This window comes from Barbus barbus, assembly GCF_936440315.1.
Source record: "Barbus barbus genome assembly, chromosome: 27".
Classification (NCBI taxonomy): Eukaryota; Metazoa; Chordata; class Actinopteri; order Cypriniformes; family Cyprinidae; genus Barbus; species Barbus barbus.
Genome location: NC_136755.1, coordinates 30,638,483 through 30,655,992, shown reverse-complemented (window position 1 = coordinate 30,655,992; position 17,510 = coordinate 30,638,483). Strand labels below are relative to the sequence as shown.

General features: G+C 39.7%; 1 protein-coding gene across 1 annotated transcript in view; it reads left to right on the top strand.

The window, feature by feature from the left end:
• LOC306847493 (collagen alpha-1(XIV) chain-like) overlaps nucleotides 1–15,371 on the top strand; it is a gene marked incomplete at its 3' end in the record, with an annotated part of 75,419 nt that extends 60,048 nt beyond the window's left edge. Inside the window, exons 29-48 of the mRNA XM_079381434.1 lie at nucleotides 602–766; nucleotides 1,406–1,444; nucleotides 1,691–1,829; nucleotides 2,620–2,762; nucleotides 3,991–4,100; nucleotides 4,193–4,351; nucleotides 4,468–4,545; nucleotides 7,065–7,151; nucleotides 7,253–7,306; nucleotides 7,388–7,483; nucleotides 9,111–9,164; nucleotides 9,236–9,289; nucleotides 9,362–9,415; nucleotides 10,429–10,500; nucleotides 10,574–10,609; nucleotides 10,704–10,770; nucleotides 10,850–11,038; nucleotides 11,141–11,218; nucleotides 12,876–13,031; nucleotides 15,139–15,371. Coding sequence (XP_079237560.1) covers nucleotides 602–766; nucleotides 1,406–1,444; nucleotides 1,691–1,829; nucleotides 2,620–2,762; nucleotides 3,991–4,100; nucleotides 4,193–4,351; nucleotides 4,468–4,545; nucleotides 7,065–7,151; nucleotides 7,253–7,306; nucleotides 7,388–7,483; nucleotides 9,111–9,164; nucleotides 9,236–9,289; nucleotides 9,362–9,415; nucleotides 10,429–10,500; nucleotides 10,574–10,609; nucleotides 10,704–10,770; nucleotides 10,850–11,038; nucleotides 11,141–11,218; nucleotides 12,876–13,031; nucleotides 15,139–15,371 — 2,063 coding nt within the window. The remainder of the gene's footprint in view (nucleotides 1–601; nucleotides 767–1,405; nucleotides 1,445–1,690; nucleotides 1,830–2,619; nucleotides 2,763–3,990; nucleotides 4,101–4,192; nucleotides 4,352–4,467; nucleotides 4,546–7,064; nucleotides 7,152–7,252; nucleotides 7,307–7,387; nucleotides 7,484–9,110; nucleotides 9,165–9,235; nucleotides 9,290–9,361; nucleotides 9,416–10,428; nucleotides 10,501–10,573; nucleotides 10,610–10,703; nucleotides 10,771–10,849; nucleotides 11,039–11,140; nucleotides 11,219–12,875; nucleotides 13,032–15,138) is intronic.
• Between the last annotated feature and the right edge of the window lie 2,139 nt (nucleotides 15,372–17,510).

Genomic DNA, 17,510 nt, shown 5'->3' with positions numbered 1-17,510 from the left:
TGTATGTGGTTCAGGGTTTTCCTCTTGAAGTCTGGACTGCTTTTTATATTCAGTTTAAACATAAAACACTTTCATCATGAGCAGAAACGTTAACTGTAATTTCAGTGTTTATGTTGTCTTTCCTTGCCATTTCCCCAATTTGAATAATTATGTGTTTATTTTAAAATGCTCTTGATTTTATTCTGATTAATAATGCTCGATGTAGATGAAAAAATGCCTCGTCTCAAACCTGGTCAGAGATAAAAAGACCTATATTTGCAGCACTGTTGTTTTCTGCAGTGTTTTAGCAAAAGTATGGATCTATTTTGCTGCTCGCTGTGTTTCTGCTTCTGTTGTAAAATAACTGCATCACTCACAGCTCTTAAAGGCGCTTTACAGAAGCAACACACACGAGGAGGACTTGAATCAAGCACGTTTGGCTCTAGATGAGAAATATTAGAGGACATGATGCCCAAATATCATTACAGTAAAAGAGCCTGCGCACTCCTGGTGTGAACCACACACTTTATATAGAAATGGTAAAATGGTCTCGCGGTCCGGATCTCGTTTGAATATGCCTGCTTTAAAGGTTGATGTTTGATATAGCCTGTGTTTGTTGTAGGTTACATTGTGTTTGCCATCGGTTTTGCTGATGCTGATTACGGCGAGCTGGTGAGCATCGCCAGCAGACCCAGCGAGAGACACGTGTTCTTCGTCGACGACCTGGACGCTTTTAGAAAGATCGAAGAGAAACTCATCACCTTTGTCTGTGAAGCTGCGTCAGCCAGTAAGTGTGTGTGTGTGTGTGTGTGTGTGTGTTACTTTAGTAAGATTGATGTACTGTTTTTGTTAATATTTTAAATTGGATTCTATTTTTATATTTTCTGCTTTCATATTAATTTTAGTTAATTTTTTTTAATTTTGCTGTGATTTTGTCATTGTCATTAATTTTTGTTGTTTTTATTTGTCTATATAGTTTTTATTAATTTTATTATATTTTTAGTTTGTTAAAATTTAACTAAATGAAAATGAGAACTGTTGCCATGGCAACTAGTTTTAAAAATTTTATTTCAAGTTAACTGTTTTATTTATAGTTTTAGTTTTAGTTAACCATAATAACCCTGGTGTGGTTGTATCTACTTATCCATATTTTGGAGAGAAATTTGTACCCAGAAGTGGTATAAACCTTACTAAACCTCCTATTGGTGACATCATCATTTCTAAAAACAACATACAAATACAGTAAACCAAGTTAAAATTCTAATAATGCAGAAAGTTTTAGTCTGTTAGTGTTTGTGTGTGTGATTATAATACTATCAATAATTGATATTCTATCTGTATAGAAAAATAATAGAAGTCTACGACCTGAACTTATTAGATAAACGTGCGTGTGTTTGTTGACGTGCTTCTGTCTTGTCGTCTGTAGCGTGTCCATCAGTACCCATGAGCGGCAGCACTTTACCAGGTAAACCACACACACACACACACACACACACACACACACACACTCTTCAGTTATTTCTAATGAAGCGTCATGCTTTGCTGTTCCTGATGGGGACAAACTGCAGATGCTCTCGCGGTTCATTTGAGTTCAGCCTCAGCCATTCAGAGCAGAGATGTACATGAGTCAGTTTGAATCCCACTGAGCTGCTGAGGGCAGGACTGGGTTCTGCTGGAGATGTGCTTGTTCTTGACTGATGGTTGTGCCCAGGGTTCAGGATGATGGAGACGTTTGGGCTGGTGGAGCATCTGTACAGCAGCGTGAGCGGCGTGTCCATGGAGCCGGGGACCTTCAACAGCTACAGCAGCTTCAGACTCGGCAGCGACGCGCTCGTCACGCAGCCCACCAGGTGACGCCCCATTCACGCTGCTTTACACTCACTGCAGTCACGCCACACTTAGGGACAGATTTACTAACAGCTTGCGTCTTTTGCCGTTAAAATAGTACTGTCAGGATTAGGGATGTAATGATCACGATTCGATTCGTTTCACGATTTAGATTTTTCTCACAATATTTTTGAACAAAATTAGATTGAAGACAATATACAGTAAATGAAAAGGTGTCCTTTAATTAGGCTAACTAAACTAACTTTTTGCACGTTAAAAAATAAATAAATATAACCTCATGCTGTGTCAATCACGTTTACACACTGCCTCCGAAACTTTCGTCTGTCCTTAAAAAATTCAGATTGGTTTAGACTTTCTGCATTTTTCGCATTCGTAGCAAGCATTTTGAGAGATGTTTTGACAATTCAGAGCCACCGTACAAGCGAACGCCAAAATCTAGAATGGTGATTGTCCAGTTGCTCCACTTCATCTCGCAGCACAGAGCCCTGTAAAGATCCTTGCACACTGGGTTCACAGAAGTTGGGGGTCTTCTTTTTAACATGTGGCTCTCCAGTATCGCTAGCAAAGCATCAAACTGAGCCACTGACATCACAATGGATTAATTAACATGCATCGGACTCAATGTGCAAGGTTTCTGTGCATGACAAATGTTTAGGAAGACTAATACGAAAAAACGCTTTCGAAAATTTCGGACTGTGTGTGCAAGGGCCTTTAGTCTCACATTCCTCTTTACATTCACATGCACGCAGAGCTGGAGGTGTAGAAATGAATCTCTGAACTCTGACGGTGCAGGTTCATCCATCCGGAGGGTCTGCCGTCAGACTACACCATCACCATGCTCTTCCGCCTGCTGCCCGAGACCCCGCAGGAGCCCTTTGCATTGTGGGAAGTCCTGAACAGCAACAACGAGCCGCTGGTGGGAGTCATTCTGGACAGTGAGTAACACAACGCATCATGGGTTCGATTCTCACGGAATGCTTACCTTGAATTGAGCTGCACGATGAATCATAATTTAATAAAAAATCCCCAAGAAACGTGGTTTACAGTGAATTTATAACAGCTAGGGGGCGTTGTTAGGCACGACACGAAGCGTTAACTGTTATAAATTCACTGTAAACCACAGCTTCACAGGGCTTAATGCTTTTATAAAACGCTTATCCCATATCCCACGTAGCAAGGTTTCATAAAATAAAACAAAGCAAATAAAATGTAATTATATTAATAAAAACATTATTATTCCACCAAACAATGCACAGAAACGGTTGTGGTTGCAACAAAGTGGTTGCCAAGCAACACACAGACGTAAACAAAGCTGTATGTTACGTTGTAATTTACAACAGCTTCGAACCAATCAGAATCAAGGACCGGAACTATCCGTTTCATAATTGTCATTAGGATTTATGTTTCTCTCGTTTTATTAAGCATAATCATCTGTGATGTTTGCCTGCTGCTTATTTATACTGAAACGTTTCTAATTTGGCATTTGCGTTATCTTGCATTGGTAACAAGCGTTCATGACTGCAGTTTTTAGAGTTTAAATCCCCCAATCAGAGCTTTTTTCATAAATCGATACAATTTCTGTCCAGTGTTTTTTTTTTTTTTTCAACTGCTTACATTTTCAAAACTTTGCCTCTTTTTTTTAACTTTACACACAAATCCAAGAATTGCACACAAAAAGCAAAATGCATCATCTCGTGCAAAATGAAGCACTGCATTCAAAATATCACATCTCAAAAGCAAACATTTGCAAACACCTTTGCCGTAATATTAATTCCTGTTAGATTTGTGTGTTACATAGAGAGAGAGTCAAAGTCTGAGAATCAGTGTCTGGTTTTGCAGATCTGGTGTGTGCTTCTGCTGTTTGAGTGACAGCTTTCAGAAACTGTGTGACAAGGACAGATTTAGTGTGGAAGCAGCTGAAAACAACTTTCAACATTTTCCAACCTGGCAACCATTCGCACACGCTCTCACTGCATTACAGAAAAAGTGCTGATGAGCTGAAAACAAGGGCAAACATAATCATGATCATGATTCGTGAATAATTTTTAAAAATTGTTGTGCAGCCCTATCTTGATGAAAGCATCAGCTGGATGCATGAATATAAAAATGTGCTTTTGAAATCCAGACAAGATGAATGTCTCCTCTCCTGGTTTCTCTTCACAGATGTAGGAAAGACACTGACTTACTTCAACAATGATTATAATGGGGATTTCCAGACGGTGACGTTTGAGGGGCCGGACATCCAGAAGCTCTTCTATGGCAGTTTTCATAAGGTCAGAGGTCACAGCCGCAGGAGATGCTGTCCAGTCCAGCAGTGAATGTGCTGTTGTCTAATGTGTGTGTGTGTGTGTGTGTGTGAGCGCAGCTGCACATCGCCGTCAGTAAGACGCTGGCTCTGGTGATGGTGGACTGTAAACCAGCGGGAGAGAAGACCATTAATGCGGCCAAAAACATCAGCACTGACGGCGTGGAGGTTCTGGGACGCATGGTGCGATCCAGAGGAGCCAAAGACAACTCTGCTCCGGTACTGTGTGTGTGTGTGTGTGTGTGTGTGTGTGTGTGTGTGTGTGTGTGATCAAAGTGAAATCAAGCATAAATGAGGTTGAGTGTTAGAATAACACATCTCAAGTGTGTGTTTAGTTTCAGCTGCAGTCCTTTGATATCGTGTGCAGCACGTCATGGGCTCGACGGGATAAATGCTGCGAGCTGCCCAGCCTGGTGAGTGTGTGTGTGTGTGTGTGTGTGTGTGTGTGTGTGTGTGTCTGTGAGTGGGTGTGTGTGAGTGTGTGTGTGAGAATGTGTGTCTGTGAGTGGGTGTGTGTGTGCTAGCGTGAATGTGTGTGTGTGTGTGTGTGTGTGTGTGTGTATGTGTATCTGTGAGTGTGTGTGTGTGTGCGTGCTAGCGTGAATGTGTGTCTGTGAGTGTGTGTGTGTGTGTGCTAGCGTGAATGTGTGTGTGTGTGTGTGTATGTGTATCTGTGAGTGTGTGTGTGTGCGTGCTAGCGTGAATGTGTGTGTGTGTGTGTGTGTGTGTATGTGTATCTGTGAGTGTGTGTGTGTGTGCTAGCGTGAGTGTGTGTGTGTGTGTGTATGTGTATCTGTGAGTGTGTGTGTGCGTGCTAGCGTGAATGTGTGTCTGTGTGTTTTAAAGTGTGAAAATTCAGAGTTTTGTGTTAGGCTTACAGTATAGTATTTAGTATTAGTCAATATCAGGGGTGGTGACTCCGGTCCTGGAGTGAGTTCAGCTCCAACCCTGATTAAAACTCACCTAGCTTCTTAGTAACCCTTCAGACCTTGATTAGCTTGTTCAAGTGTGTTTGATTAGGGCTGTGGCTCTCCAGGACCGATGGTCACCACCCCTGGTATTAGGCCTGAACCATTTTGGAAAATAATCTAATTGCAAATTTTTTATTTTTTTTACCAATATTGCGATTGCGATTTAATATGCGATTATTTTCTAAAGCTTTTTATATTCTGTATTATTCAACAAAGAGAAGTAATAAGTCATTGTATAGTATGCAGTGTTGGGCACGTTACTTTAAAACAGTAATTCATTATATTACTAGCTATTTCTCACAAACAGTAACCGAGTTACATCATTATAAAAGAAACTAATTACCACGGAAAGTAACTATTGTTACTTTTTTTTTTAATGTTCAAATATGTCAAATAAAATATGTAAATTTTGATGTTTCTGTGGGACAATGTGAGAGACACCTATCAAATTCAATTGATTATTGTAAATATTATCAACCCTTTTCTTGGCAATAGAATCTCCATTGGCTTCTGTTTTTTTTTGTTTACTCACCAGACTAATAATATATATATATATATACATATATAAGCTTATGTTTAGAAAATGGCACAGTTTTTTTTTTTTTTAAATATGTCACTTAGCATCAGTCAGTCAAACCAAACTTTATATGATATTATGATAATTTAGCATTAAATGATGATAGAACTTTAGTAATTAGAATAACCATGTTTGGTTATTGTTTGTCATTTATACTATAAAAAAGTACAAATAATACCTATAAGATAAAACTACTACAAATTCTACTACTAATAACAACAATATAAAACGCACTAAGGAGTATTGAGCTGCTGGGTTCATGAATATTAATCAGGTGTCTGCGTTCGCTTGAACTGATTCGCTGAAATCAAAACAGGGAGGATAATAGCTGAGCACCAGCCAATGAGATTGCCGTTTGTGCATTAGTCCCGCCCACTACCGGAAACCAGTTCTTAAAAGCTGAAGAATTCCAAAGCAACTCCATTATTTTGACAGGAAAATACAACAAAGGATATCATTTACATGTAGCGCGTCAATTCTGCATGATATGTTAGGCCGTAAACTGCAGACTTGGCAACATAGCGTGCCAACAGGATGCTTCCTCTGAAGACTGCCTAGATGTGTTGGGCTTGAAGCAGCGCGGCGAGACCGATCGCTGTGTGTCATCAAATACTGCGAGAGCGGGCGACTCCTTAGGCTTTCTCTCGCCGTACACTGATGTCATACACCGATCGATCTTCTCAGTGTCACGTGACCGAGTGGAATCCCTCTGCGGTTGAAAAATCCTGTTTTTCATGATATTATCGTTCAGCCCTACCTGGTATATAGTATTTATAACTAGCTGTACACGACCAAACATCCTTGTTGCCAAATAGATTCAAAATAAACAAGTTACACCTCCTTGAAATTTTAATATTTTAATAATGTAACAATACATTTGCATGTTTAAAGTTATCTTAATGGCAGCCTTATTTTTGTTTTATTTATATACTATTTTATAATAGTATCTGTTTTAGTATTTATATATTTAATTTTTGTATTTATTATAGTATTTATGGTTACTTTATAGTGTAGTATTTTTATATTTTATTTTAAGGTTTAGTAATTTTGCTGTGCTCTTGCCTTTATTAGTCTTTCTTTCTTTTTAATATTTCTATTTAGCTTTCATTGTTTGTTCCAGTTTTACTAACTTTAGTACTTCAACTACAACTTTTTCATCTAACCTTTATATTATATCAATTTATATTGACTTTTTATCAAATAATAATTTTAATGTATGCTTTTATTTTATTTTAATTTATGTATTGTTCTCCTTGAATCTGACCTTTGAATCGATTCATTGAAAGTTTGAACGGCGTGCTCTGAATGTACCGACTCCTGGAGAGCCACTTCATCCTGAATGTTTGTGTTCTGTGTGATTTAGCTGCTGTTTGTTTGTTTTCAGAGGAAGGAGGCCGAGTGTCCGTCTCTCCCGCGCGCCTGCACCTGCACTCAGGACAGCAAGGGCCCCCCCGGCCCCACCGGACCCCCCGTACGAGCCCTTCATCTCCATCATCATCATCATCATCATCTCAGATATCAGTCACTGACTCTCTCTCTCTCTGTGTGTGTGTGTGTGTGTGTGTGAGACAGGGAGGCCCGGGCATCAGAGGAGCCAGAGGAGATCGAGGTGAACCCGGCCCTGTGGTACAGTATTACCCACAATCCACCTCACGAGAGTTAAGAGTGTGATTATGTGAGTGGATTAACACAGGTGTGTGTGTGTAGGGTCCTGTCGGTCCAGTCGGGGATGCTGGTGTTCCAGGTGCTCAGGGGCCTCCCGGTCCCCCGGGGCCCAGCGGACGCTCCATCAGAGGCCCTCCAGTAACTATCAGCACCTCCACACTGATCACTCATTCACACTAGGGCTGTCAAAGTGCAAAATGAGTTTCAAATATTTAGAAAATTAAAAAAATGCACATTTGAATTCAAAAAGCATGCATCCGTGCCTGGCTGTCTGCTGAGAAGCCTTTAGCTGTAACATTGTAACACTGCATTGTTTCATTCATCACATATGTTTGACAAAGCAGTGTTTGAAATTGAGATTTATACATCATCTGAAAACTGAATAAATAATCTTTCCATTGATGTATGGTTTGTTAGGATATTCAAATATATGTGGCCCGCCAAGCGTAATTTACAAAATATGCAGTTTCACAATGCCAACACAAGGTGACAGCACTACAACTCAGACCAGATGTAGTAGTAAACGCCTCGTTTCATCCACGCTGCACAGATTGTTATTAGCTCTGCTGAAAGACAGCACAACAGCTCAGAACAAACGCGTTTACTACTCACTGACTGATCTCGATCAGGCGACCACTAAACACTAAAACACTGTGAGAAGCGTTCGAGGTTAAAGCAGAGCTCTCAGAAACAAAGCACAGACTCCGCGGGGATTTTAAACACGTTTAAAGGCAGATGAAACTGTCCTGAGATCCTCAACACTGATGAAATGTTAAAAATGCTGTGTGAAAACAATCAATTAGAATACTTTCCAGTCCACAAATCACCAACATTTACAATGGATTTACTGCAGTAACAGTAACCACAGTGTGGTATAGTGGCAGACGTGTAGGATATTCAAGCACATTTTATTATATTATTAATGTAGACATATAGGGAGGAATGAAATATAGGCCAAATTACTGATATTTTTGTTAAAAGCAGTTTTGTGCTTTTCTGTTTATACAAAATAAATTTGTTAATAGACTAAATACCATAAAGCCATTCTATATATTATAATTAAAACGTTTGAAACAAGGTTGTCAATATTTACAGATTTTTACATCCTCAACAAAACTCAGGCTACTGATACTGTCAACTACTATTACATATGTATTATTATTATTATTATTATTATATATTAGTGCTGTCAAAAGATGAATCGCTAATAATCGCATCCAAAATAAAGGTTTTTATTTACATAATGTGTGTACTGTGTATATTTATTATGCCTATATAAACACACACATACAGTATTTTAAAAAATATATATATTTACGTATATATTTATATTCATATTATTTATATTATATATAAATATTTAATATATAAACATATTTTTCTTAAATATATATATATTATGTTAACAAAAACTTTTATTTTGGATGCGATTAATTGTGATTAATCGTTTGACAACACTAATATATATATATATATATATATATATATAAATAATCAGGGAGATGTATCCGGCCCCCCGGTGTGTCCACATCATCAAATCTGGCCCCCTTTAAAAGAAGTTTGGACACCCCTAAGCTGACACATGATCACCGAAAACTCAAGAACCGAACCTTTGAAGTGTTTGTTGAAAAAGAAATAATTTCACAATAAAAGCATGATTGGGGTTATTGGGGTCACTTCCTGTAGATGTTCTTCTGCAAGTGTAGTATAGTGCACCGTTACGTACAGCAGATATGTCTGGTATTGAGTGAGCTGTGTTTGGTAGGGGGCTCCGGGTGAGACGGGTCAGAAGGGTGACGCCGGTCCTCCAGGGCTGCAGGTAAATCACTCACCTTCTCTCTCTCTCGGTCTGTCTGCTGCGAGTCTGAAGATCGTCTCGTGTTCCTGTAGGGTGTTCCTGGCTCTCCCGGGCCTGCGGGACGCGACGGGCCTCCAGGACCGCGGGTAATGTGTCTGTCGCTCGTCATGCTAACGCTGCTCTCGGCCGAATGATCACTGTATTCTCGTCCTCCACAGGGGCTGCCGGGTCAGGACGGGCCTCAGGGACGAGTGGGGCCGCCGGGAACCATAGTGAGTCCACAAACACACGATTAAACACACGTTCACACGAGTCTCTCTGACACGAAACACTGGATCACGAGCCACACACAGCGACACGCTTCACCCTGTACCAGATCGATGACCTTTGACCACGCCATTTTACAAAAGAAGGGAAAAATAGGAGAAATTTAACATTTCAAAACTTATTAGAAATTTATTTTTTATTTTTTTTATTCTTGCATTGAAATGTAAAAAACTCAAAGTGAGTTTCATTAAAAAATTATTTCAACATAAAAATGATTTAAATATTTAATTAACAAAAAATTTTACAAATATGATTTTTTTATATAATATATTTTAATACAATGCAACATTTACTTTCAATTATATTTTATTTTTGGTGGCTCATATTAAAACATTCGGGCACATCTGCTCTTAAAAAAGACTGGCAAACCATCAAAATTAATGAGTTAATTTTTAAAATTAAGAAATTAGGACGTATTAATATGTCTATGTAATTATTATTATTGTTCCTAATTAATGTAATTTTAAAGTTGTGCTATAAAATAACATTTTCTATTACATTTATTAAATACTCAATGTTTTATTTTACAGTACAATAGTGTTATTAATTTAAGTTATTATTTTCTATATTTATATACCAATAAGCTCAAATAAAATATTTAATTATTATTTTATAGTCATTAAATGAGTCAACAACAGTGGGAATGTGGCTTATAAGAGATTTTTAGCGCTATATGCAAAAGAACTGTTTCAACAGCCAAGGTTTTCCCAAACTGTTGAGCCATAAAAGTACAATGTGCATGCAAAAAAAAGTGATTTATTCTTTTTTATTTTATAAATTTTTTCTTTCTATGCAGAAGCATCGCCCAACAAAATCACCCCAGTCATTCCAGAATGTTTAATGCTTTACAAATAAAGCTATATAATAAATCTTGTATTGTAAGAACAGACCACCGCAGTGTCAGTATTGCTCCGCTCCAGTCGATAGATTGTGTTTATAACTGGCATCTCGTCCTCAGGGGGGTCCAGGAGTGCCGGGGGCCCCGGGAGAAAATGGCCCTCCAGGACCCACAGGAGACCAGGGTCGTCCGGTATGTGTTTCCACATGCGTGTGCACATGTTATCAGTGACGGACCGATGTAAAACCTCCTCTGTCTGTTTCAGGGACCCCCGGGATCCAAGGGAGAGAAGGGCGAGCGGGTGAGTCAGATAACGAGTCTGAGCGAATAACGAGGTCATCCTCACATTCTCATCTCTGATGTGATTCATTGATGCTCATGTGTGTGTTTAACAGGGTGAAGTTCAGTCCTCGGCTTCTGTCCAAGCCATAGCCAGACAAGTGTGTGAGCAGCTGATCCAGAGTGAGTGCAGAGACACAGACGCACGGCATGCTGGGATTGCGTTTGCGTGTCTAACAGCTCTCTCTCTCTCCGGCCGCAGGTCACATGGCGCGGTACAATTCCATTCTGAACCACATTCCCAGTCAGCCAGTGTCAATACGCACTGTTCCCGGACCGCCGGGAGAGCCGGGCCGACAGGGGTCTCCAGGACCTCAGGGAGAGCAAGGGCCGCCGGGACGGCCGGGATTCCCAGGCAGTAATGGAGAGAATGGCCAGCCGGGAGCCCGAGGTACGTGATTGTGTTTGTATCGACAGACTGAAGCACACAAGACAGCACTAACCTGAAAAGATGGAGAATCATAACCAAACTGTGTGTGTTTATCGTCATCAGGACCTCTGGGCGAGAAGGGAGAGAAGGGCAATCCAGGTGTGGGAGTCCAGGGGCCCAGAGGACCTGCTGGACCGCCAGGTGAACACACACAAACGCACATGCACACACACACACACACACACACACGCACATGCGCACAAACACACACACTTACTCACTCACACACACACAGACACACACACAGAGCCAGTTCTAGAGGCACATACGTCTGAAGTAATGAATTTAGGTAAAGTGGTGCAGAGCCAGTGGTGATTTTGTAGGCAAACATCAATGCCTTGAATTTTATGTGAGCAGCTATTGGTAGCCAGTGCAAATTGATGAACAGAGGTGTGATTTGCGTTATTTTCGGCTCATTAAATATTAATCTTGCTGCTCCGTTCTGGATTAATTGTAAAGGTTTGATAGAACTGGCTGGAGGACTTGCCGAGAGAGCATTGCACTAGTTCAGACTGGACAGAACAAGAGCCTGAACAAGGAGTTGTGAAGCATGTTCGGAAAGAAAGGACCTGATCTTCTTAATGTTGAATAAAGCTAATCTGCAGGACCAGGCAATTTTAGCATTGTGTTCTGAGAAAGTCTCCAAGGTTTCTAGCTGTTTTTGAAGGAGTTATGGTTGATGTGTCTAATTGGATGGTGAAATTGTGATGAACCACTAGCAGTTCTGTCTTGGCTAGGTTGAGTTGAAGATGATGGTCCTTCATCCAGCAAGTAGTGTCTGTTAGACAAGCTGAGATGTGAGCAGCTATCGTCGGATCATCAGGATGGAATGAGAGGTAGAGTTGAGTGTCATCAGCATAGCAGTGATATGAAAAGCCATGTTTCTGAATGACAGAACCTAGTGATGCCATGTAGACAGAAAAGAGAAGTGGTCCAAGAACTGAGCCCTGAGGCACCCCAGCAGCTAGACGTTGCGACCTGGACACCTCACCTCTCCAAGATACCTTGAAGGACCTATCAGAGAGGTAAGACTCGAACCACAGGAGTGAGGTTCCTGAGATGCCCTTTCCCAATAGGGTTGACAAGAGGTTGTCCGTGTCAAAAGCAGCTGACAGATCCAGCAAGATAACTACTGAAGATTTGGAATCCGCTCTTGCCAGTCTTAGGCCTTCAACAACTGAGAGCAAGGCAGTCTCGGTTTAATGTCCACTTCTGAAACCAGATTGGTTGCTGTCCAGGAGGTTGTTCTGTGTGAGAAAGGCAGAGACTTGGTTGAACACAGCTTGTTCAAGTGTTTTAACAATGAAAGGAAGAAGGAAACCCGGTCTGTAGTTCTCTAAAAGAGTTGGGTTAAGGGTGGGTTTCTTAAGTAGTGGAGTTATATGAACCTGTTTAAATTCTGAGGGAAAAATTCCAGTGTGAAGGGATGTGTTAATGATGTGAGAGAGTGCAGGTACAACTGCAGGAGAAATGGCTTGAAGGACATGAGATGGAATAGGATCAAGCGGACAAGTAGTAGGATGATTAGAGAGGATGAGTTTGGAGACTCTGCCTCAGAGAGTGGAGAGAAGGATGTGAACGAGTGTATGCACACACAACTGTTTACTGTCTTAATTCATGTGAGCGATTCATCTGATTCTGAGTAAATCAATGTTGGTTTTGATAATCTTTCATCATATGATAACTTCTGATGAACAACTGCACAAATACTACACAAATAGACAGTGTGTATGTAGTCAAATGACTGAATAGAATATGAAACAGGAAGCTGAGGAATCTGTTTCCTGCTGTGCCACAGGAGCTCCTGGTGAAGGCAGAACAGGAAGTCCAGGTCAATCTGGTCGCCCCGGTAACCCCGGCAGTTCCGGCAGACCCGGGATTCCAGGACCAGTTGGTCCGCCCGGCCCACCTGGATACTGCGACCAGAACGCCTGCCTCGGCTACAACGTGGGAGGTGAGTGTGTGTGTGTGTGTGTGTACTAATCCTCGCTGCTGTCCTTAATGCGCTTCATCAGGCTCGTAATGTTATGCTCGTGATGATGATGTCTCTGTGCATGTGCTGCATGAGACAACATGAACTCTCACCCTAGATGTTCAGACTGGAATTACATGCATAAGACTGCATGATTGAAATAAAACTGATTATTAAACTGACTGCGACTGCGACTGCGACACGAACCGCTCTGATTATGAGTCACTTTAGCATGCATTTAAAACACAGCATGTGCATACAGCTTCATAAAAATCAGAAGAGAAGCTTTAGGGTTGCCTGACATTTTCTGTCAAAATAAATGCTTGATGTTTGAAAATGAAAAAATTAAAACAGCTAATGTATAAATATAATTGTTTTTGACATTTTAAAGTTGTACTGCATTTTTTATTATACAATTCAAAATTACAATTGTAATATTTCTTATTTTAATATTTTTATTTAATACTAATGTTATATAACTTATTTTACTATATAATCACAAAACATTTGCAAAATTGGGTTAGGGCAGAGCAAACATGGAGCTCTTTTAAAATGCATTTTAAATCAAGTAAATTTGTTCATGCAGCCCTACTGTGTTCCTTTTATATAGTGTGTGTAATGTGTAATACTGCATATTTCAAACAGTCACATGACCTCACTATGCTGCATGTCTGATGAAGTCAGCAGATTACTGTAGAAATGGTGTTGGCTGTAGTTCATCATGTGCTGTGAATAATACTCAGTACTGCATGAGTGCAGAGGATTCACATGCTGTACACTGAGTACATACTGCAGAAATACTAGTGTGCTGTTCCTGACACTCACAGTGGAACAGGCTGAACATCTAACGCGTGATTGGTGCTGTGTCTGTGGGGGCGGGGCAGTGGGTGTGGCTTGGGCATCAGTGAATGCTGTTGTTTGATGTGGCAAAAAATAAAATCTCTCTTTTTTTGGAACATTTGACCGATTCTCGATTTTTATACGATTTCTAACTAGTCAACTTGAAAATATAACTACAACATGATTCAAGTAACTTTTTTTTATTAACCCTCTAGTTAAAGTGCTCCACGCATGAAGTGTAAATGTTAAACAAATCACAATATTGTTTCAGAAAAGATGCATGAACTACAACTAATTGTACAAACTTGTCTTATCTTGTGCATCTTGAACAAACTTTCCTTACACATATTATATGTTCAGAAATAGTACAAGGAAAATGCTTTACAAAATTCTCAAAAGTCAAGGTAATTCAAAATGACTGAAGGTATAACACAGTAGTCTATTATTAACTATAAATGTTCTGTAAAAACAACGAACAGCAGCTTTCAGTCTGTCACCATGAAGCAAACATCAAATATCAGACTTTTTATTGGCTTGCACTGCTTTTCCATAGTTTGTTCTATGTAAACATGGACGCGTTTGACTGCTGCGCTCACGTCTCATGCATGATAAAGCATTCTAAAAACACGGCGCTCAGGTTAAAAGAAGTTCATGCCCATCTTCTTGCATGTTTTACCTATTCCACTGCTGCGCCACATCTTTATCAACACAAAAGCTCATTCTGTGTGAATGATGCCTCGTGATATGAGCGCGTCACACGTGAGCGGGTAATCACATGCGGTTGGGTCATTCTTTTCTCTTTAGGCTACTGTTATCGCTGGCATACTGTCAGAGTGTCTAATTCTAACATTTGGTAATATTTCTATTCAAAATCGTGATTCCTCCATTTATAAAAAATAAAATCATGGCAAAACAATGAATGGTGCTGTATCTTTGGGGGCGGGGCAGTGGGTATGGCCTGGGCATCAGTGAATGGTGCTGTATCCTTGGGGGCGGGGCAGTGGGTGTGGCCTATACATCAGTAAATAGGTGTGTTTGATTTGAAGCGGCACTGCACAGAATGGTCAGTGTATGACATCAAAGTACAGCGAGAGCGATTCGAAAGCATAAGGATCCGTCTGCTCTCTTATCGCTCTCGCTGTACTTTGATGTCATACACTGGGCGGGGCAGTGGGTGTGGCCTGGGCTGCTTGTGCATCAGTAACCTGTGTCTCTCTCGTGCTGCTTGTGCGCTGTGTTTGCGGCTCAGAGCCGGGCGTCGATGCTGACCTCACTGACACAGATGTTCCTGTAGTTCAACTGCCGCCCAGCTCCTACCAGCCATACGGCCCCGAGGCCGAGGACGACGACCCCTACGGCTCCTACACCTCCTACTACCAGCCCAACTACCCCGCGCCACGGCCCGTGCAGCCCGACGACCCCGTCATAGAGGAGGAAGTGGAGGAGCTGCGCTCGCCTGGCATGCAGCGGCACAGACGCTAAACGCTCCAAACGCATCGCTGCTGACGGCACAGAGAAACTCAGAAGACAAGTGTGAGAGTGAGATATAAACTCAGAATGGCGAGAAAAAGAGCCAGGATTGTGAGATGAAAGTCATTTTTATGGTTTTATTGTGTATTCTTATTTACATGCATATCAAATACATTTCACAACAAAAGCATTTGACATTTTAAAAGGCTGTCCTGTTTATGCTGTTCAGCACAGTGTTTGTCTGCGACCGTTAGATCTGACTCTGTGTCTGTGACTGAATTATGTTCATTTCTGTTTGTGTTTTAGGAGATGTTCAATATTTGAGATGTATTCACAGTGAGGAATATGTGCTTTGTTGTAGTTATTTAGGCTATTTAAGTTTCTAAAGAAAGCAGCTGCAGGTGAGTTTTGTCTGAATGATGAACAGATTCGTTCTGATTGAATCAGTTCACTTACTTGAATCGTTTCTTTCCATCAGTCTGATTCAGATGCAGATCCAGCGGTTGGTTTGTTTGTATAGCTGTTATTGGTATGATTACATATAAATCTTTTTTACACATTTGAATACATTACAGAGAGTTAAGCTTAGGAAAACAGTTTTAGGTCATTTCAGCACTCTACTATGGAGAATATTTCATATAAAACAGTTATTTTCAGTATATCAATATATTTTGATCTGTCTGAATCTGCCTGTATAAATGACTGATTGTCTAATTGTGAGATCAGATGTTCATAAGCTGTGATTCTCAGATCTGTTCAGCTCAAAGTGCCTCTTTATATTGGCTATATATATATATTCATGTGCTGCTCGTCTGTAATGAGACTCGTCCAGGCTTCAATCATGTGTTTCTTCTGCAGTTGCTCGTCTGTATCTCACTTTCTCAAGCCGTTGTTGTTTTATATTCAGAGTTATTTATTTTATCAAGTATTTCTGTATTTTTTCAGTATTCAGCATGTTTTGATCTATCTTGTTAAACCATTGTTTACAGTAATTTCATGTTCTAGGTTTGATGTAATGCTATATTGTGATGATCAGATGAATTATGCCGTATTTGTGTGCAGGGCTCACAACATCCCTAAATCCCCGGTATCCCTTCGGCAGGTACTCTTCAGATTCTGGTAGCCCGAAAATTAATTTAACTAGCCCAAATATAATAAAGACCATAAATGTCAATCAAAACTATCGTCAATACACAAATATCAACGAATATCAAGGAAAGAGTTTTATTTGACTATTTACAAGGTATCTGCAGAATTCTTAAAAATATATTGAAGGCAATTTGAAAAATAATTTCTTATACCATTTAACATTTAAACTGTCTAAGGCCTTAAAAACTCTTCAGTTTAGTTGGATCAAATTTAAGGACCCGTGGGAGCAATGCTCCTCTAATTCTTTTCTTTCTGAGCAAAACTTCTCTATCGGTCAGACACTTCTGTCTCCTGATCAAAAGCACTCTTTACACCAGACCTGTACAGCACGCACACAAACAGTGTGTAACTCTTAACTTTAATGAGCTGCTTATATCTGATTTGACTCTTGATGTCACTAAATGATCATTTTAGGTTAAAGAGAAAACACTTTTACTGAACAATACACTGCCGTTCAACAGATTGGATCAATAAAGTTTTTTAGAGAAGTTTCTTTTGCTCAAGGCTGTATCTATTTGATAAAAATACTGAATATTATTTCACAAAATAACATTGTGCAATATTATTGCAATTTAAAATATACTTTCTATTTTAATAAACTTTAAAATGTAATTAATTCCTGTGAAGCGAAGCAGTATTTTCAGAGTCACATGATCCTTCAGAAATCATTCTAATATACTGATTTATTATTAATGTTGGAAACACTTGTACTGCTTTTTTATTTTATTTTATTTATATGCTGTATTTTTTGGGACCTGTCATATTAAAAAAATAAAAAGTTAAAAAGAACAGTGTTTAGTCAAAATAGAGATTGTTACAATATAAACTCTTCAAAAGTTTGGGTCAGAAATATGTTTCTTTTTAAAGATACTTCAAAAGTTCAATAAACTTTATTCAGCAAGGATGAGTTAAATGGATAAAATAGATAGTGAAGACTTCTATTGTTAGAAAATATTTCTATTTTGAATAAATGCTGTTCTTTTAAACTTTTTATTAATCAAA